This window comes from Arachis ipaensis, chromosome B03, assembly GCF_000816755.2.
Source record: "Arachis ipaensis cultivar K30076 chromosome B03, Araip1.1, whole genome shotgun sequence".
NCBI classification, from domain to species: domain Eukaryota; kingdom Viridiplantae; phylum Streptophyta; class Magnoliopsida; order Fabales; family Fabaceae; genus Arachis; species Arachis ipaensis.
The window spans coordinates 6,491,291-6,496,101 of record NC_029787.2 but is presented as its reverse complement, the minus strand read 5'-3'; the positions used below and the strand labels follow the sequence as shown (position 1 = coordinate 6,496,101).

Sequence of the window (4,811 nt, the reverse complement as noted above, 5' to 3'; positions counted from 1 at the left end):
AATTTTTTTTTCACATTATTTCTCATTTTAATAGATTTGAACTTCATTTAATAAAATATCATTAACTAATAATAAATTTCTCATTTTAATAGATTTGAACTTCATTTAATAAAATATCTTTTTTTTTCACATTATTTCTCATTTTAATAGATTTGAACTTCATTTAATAAAATATCATTAACTAATAATAAATTATTATATACACAAACCAAAATAAATTATTATGATTTCGAATAAATCGCTATAGTAAAATTGGTAGATATACTGTTCTTAGGAAACAGTGCTATACATCTCGGTTCGAATGGTTCAAATAAATTCATTATATATAAAATAAGAGATAAATGTATCGAAATTTTATAACCTTTTTAATACGATCAAAAAAATATTTTATCTATAAAATTTTTGTTCGTATTAAATTTTGTCGTGTAGACCTTTCGTTGAGGCCCGCTATACAAAAGCGAAAAAAATTTTATTCTTCTCTTTTTTTTCTTTTTTTTTAACATTCAAAATTTATTTAAGCAATAAACAACTTATCAATCACTCATCCTATCATCCAACTAAAATTTGTCAAATGTTTTAACTAATTTATCTATCCTGCTAGTGTTTCTATAGTAGTGGACACTGGACAGCGCACACCACTACAAAAAGAGGGAGAAATATCAAAGTCAAGGTCAAAATTTTCCACAAACACATACTATTCTCCCAATAATTTTCACACTAAAATGTCAACCATCCACAACGTAGCCCCACAAATATTGTGTATGGATAGCGTGGCCAATGCAGCACCTCCTAATCAATATAAATACACCTCCTTTAGCTTTATGTTCCTATAACTAACCATATCACACATCTTGAAAGATAATATGAGGATGGAGAAAAGGTTGTTGCTAAAGATGTGTGTTATGGGAATATGGGTAATGATGGGCATGGTGAAAAGTGATGGTTCTGTTGGTGACATAGTGACACAGGAATTCTTCAATGGTATTATTGATGAAGCTGATGATAGCTGTGCTGGGAAGAAGTTCTACTCCAGAGATGCATTCCTCAGTGCCCTCAATTCCTATGATCAGTTTGGTAATCTTGATACTCTTGATGACTCCAAGCGTGAGATTGCTGCTGCTTTTGCTCATTTCACCCACGAAACTGGACGTACGTTATTGTATATTTATTCGTATTTTTTTTTTTTACCAAAGATAAGATATTCGAACCTGTAATCTCTTAATTGAGTATGGGAGACTATACCGTTTAAGATTATACTCCTCATACTCAATTAAGAGGTTGCGAGTTCGAGTCTCCTATATTTAGTTAAAAATAAATAAATAAATAAATAAATTATTTAAATTTAAAATATTATTTATCTCTTTGTTTTCNTTTTGGTATTTTTTATTTTAAAATTTTGTGATTTGAAAAAACAATAAGTAAAACAAAATTAAGAATTTTATTATTTTTATAATTTTTTATTCTGAAAATAGAAAACATTCTGGGTCGATCTGGATAAATTTTAGTTGATAAGAGTCAATCATACTTGCATTATTGTTCGACCGGCCAAAATAGACTCAGATTGGCTCGGTTTGAATGGTGTCGGTCATACTTACCTTCGGTTTGGCCGATCGAATTAGGTTTAGGTAGTTTTTCATAAACATAAGCCTATATAATTATGATTTTTTTAAAGAAAATAGTTTTTACTGTTAATTATATATTCTACAACAATCTCATTTACTGTTTTTACTTATTTTCAGTTTCTTCTTCAATAATCTTTAAAAAAAAACAGATTTTTTTAATAAAAGATACAAAAAAAGAGCAAGATATTTTGTTTCTCTGTCCTTATCTTTACAAGCAAAGGAACTTTTATATATGTATGCTGTCTTTTTTTTGTTGTCTACGGTATCTCTCAACCCAATAAATTAATGACTAGTTTATCATGATTTAAACTCTATTTAAGAGTTTGCTGTACTTTTATTTATTTCAAAAATATTATCCAAAATAATTATTGCAAGATGTAAATGTGAATGCAGATTTTTGCTACATAGAAGAGATAGATGGTGCATCAAGGGACTATTGTGATGAAACAAACACAGAATATCCATGCAACCCAAACAAAGGGTATTATGGGCGTGGCCCAATTCAAATATCATGGAACTTCAACTATGGGCCTGCAGGGAAGAACATTGGGTTTGATGGGCTCAATGCACCTGAGACTGTGGCCAATGACCCTGTTGTGGCCTTCAAGACTGGACTTTGGTATTGGATGGAGAATGTGAGACCTGTGGTTAGCCAAGGCTTTGGTGCAACCATTAGAGCCATCAATGGTCAACTTGAGTGTGATGGTGCTAACCCTACCACTGTTCAGGCTAGGGTTAATTATTACAAACAATATTGTTCACAATTAGGTGTTGACCCTGGTGATAATCTTACTTGCTAGTTGCTTGTGACTACTTCTAAACTCATCATTATTTAGGGTTATAAATTTGGATATCATGTCATACATACATTTATGTCAATAAAGATCTCACTCATGAATGAGATCCTATTTAGGAATTTGAGGAAAGTAACATATATACAAGTTTTAATGTGCTTGTTTCAATAAAAATATTTAGTAATAAAAAAAATTAGCCAAAAAAAATCTGAACTTAGTTTATTTAATATTTATTAATTATTATAACAATTAATGAAGGCTAAATAAAATAAGTTCTGACTGTTCATTTTGTCTTCCTAATATTACCGTTGTTTCAGTTTGATATTTTTTTACCCCATGAGATGATAGTGATAATTTTTAAACTAACAATGTTTTCTTTCATTTAAATTAATGTCCATTTGAGATAGATATCAAGGTATATTTAAAGATCAAGAAATTGTGATAAATAAAAATTAAACTATTACATATTCAAATAACGTCTATTTTTTTTTTATTTTGGAAATTATTAAGAGGAAAATGTTTTTCTTGACTAGTTTAATGTCAGCTGCTTAGTCCTTTGGGTTTGGTGAGGACCAATATATATTAAATTATTAATCAAAATAACTAATGTGTTTGTTACTTTGTTTGCACGAAGCTAAGCAGCCACTAGTTAACTTTAATTAATTAGGGTCTACAAGAAATCAAAGCCAATTAGAAGAAGAAAGCAAAGCCTAATACATAAAAAATAAAAAATAAAAAATATCAAATGGATAATGATATATATAATGACCAAGCCCAACAAAAGACAATGTCAACATTATTAATCACTAATGTTTGTAGTGCTCATCATATATACACTATGTAGTTTTCTTTTTTCGCAATTAAATAATATTAAATTATTAATATGAACTATTAGAGCGTTTTTAATAGAGTATTTTTAAAGTATTATTTTTAATTTTTTTAAAAAATAAATTAATTTAGAATTAAAATCTGTATTAAAATTGATTGATGAAAGCTCATCAAAATACCCAAACATATAACAATAATAGTAACCAAATTCAAAAGGTTAATAGTAGTGGAACTCATTTTTGTAGATTATATATATTGAATAATATATTTATGTGTGTGTTTGTGGAAATTAATATTGGAATTGAAACTTGAAGTTGTTATAATTTAGAAAAAAAAACGAAGAATTAGAAAAGTATTATTTTTGTTATTCATATATTTTATTTACATTGATTTTTTTTTAATTTTCTTTGATATTTTTCTGATTTTGTTTTTTAATTATGATATTTTAATAGATATTGCAATTTTTTTTTACCAAATATAAGAGACTCGAAAATAAATATGGAGAGACTATGTCATTTGAGCTATTACTCATTGGCTAATAGATATTGCAATTACTTAAATTAAATAACAAAAGAATATATTATTAAATGAATATACGTGAATCATATATTCTGCATTTTGGTAGATCCGTATGCAAGTTTCCATCTATATATAACTAACACACACATCTTGAGCTAAAGTAATAAATAAATAAATAAGATAAAAAGGTATTATGGGATTCAATAAAATAATAATAATTGAGCTAGCTAGTCATCTATGTAAGTATATATATTTAATTTGATGGAGAATATATAATGAATATCAATGACCAGGGCCTTTAGGACTTGGTCCAGAAGCCAAACGCTGAAGCCAAAAAGCCATGGTGTTCTTGGCATGTTCATATGCTGATGAAGATGAAGAAAATGTATATGACTGAAGGTGGTTGGCACTTGCAAAATCCTCTGAATTTGAAGAACCCCTTAATAAAACCCTACCTGCATCCACCCCACTTTGATTATTATGGCTCATCAAAATACCCAAACATATAACAATAATAGTAACCAAATTTAAAAGGGTAGTAGTAGTGGAACTCATTTTTGTAGATTATATATATTGAATAATATATTTATGTGAGAGTGTTTGTGGAAATTAATATTGGAATTGAAGCTTGAGGTTGTTATGATTTGTGAGTAGTGAGAGAAGAAATTGGTGCCTTTTTATAGTGTGGCAAAATGGAGACTGCTAGCTAGTGATAGTGGTAAATTCGAGGTGGTTTTTTTCGACTTTTTTAGTGGACACATTGTTTTGAAGGGATTTAATTAATTGCGTGTTGACCAAGAAATGTTATTGGAGGAAGCTGCCATGCATGTGAATTATGTATGACGTACTTGCTTTGCCGGGTATGTATGTATATATAATAATAATTTCAATTTCTTCTTTGAAAATGTCAAACCCTATGTTACTATATTTTCAAAGATTCAAGTGTTTTTTTCTTTATTGACACAACAAATTTTAACTCTTTAAATATTTTAATATTATAATTTTAAATAATTAAATTTATTTTAATAATTTTTATCAAATTATAGCG

General features: G+C 28.0%; 1 protein-coding gene across 1 annotated transcript; it reads left to right on the top strand.

The window, feature by feature from the left end:
- On the top strand, nucleotides 810–2,623 carry LOC107628961 (endochitinase EP3). The gene is made up of 2 exons (XM_016331609.2): nucleotides 810–1,149; nucleotides 2,016–2,623. Exons 1-2 carry the CDS (start codon nucleotides 864–866, stop codon nucleotides 2,420–2,422), a joined length of 693 nt encoding a protein of 230 aa, XP_016187095.1. The 5' UTR covers nucleotides 810–863; the 3' UTR covers nucleotides 2,423–2,623.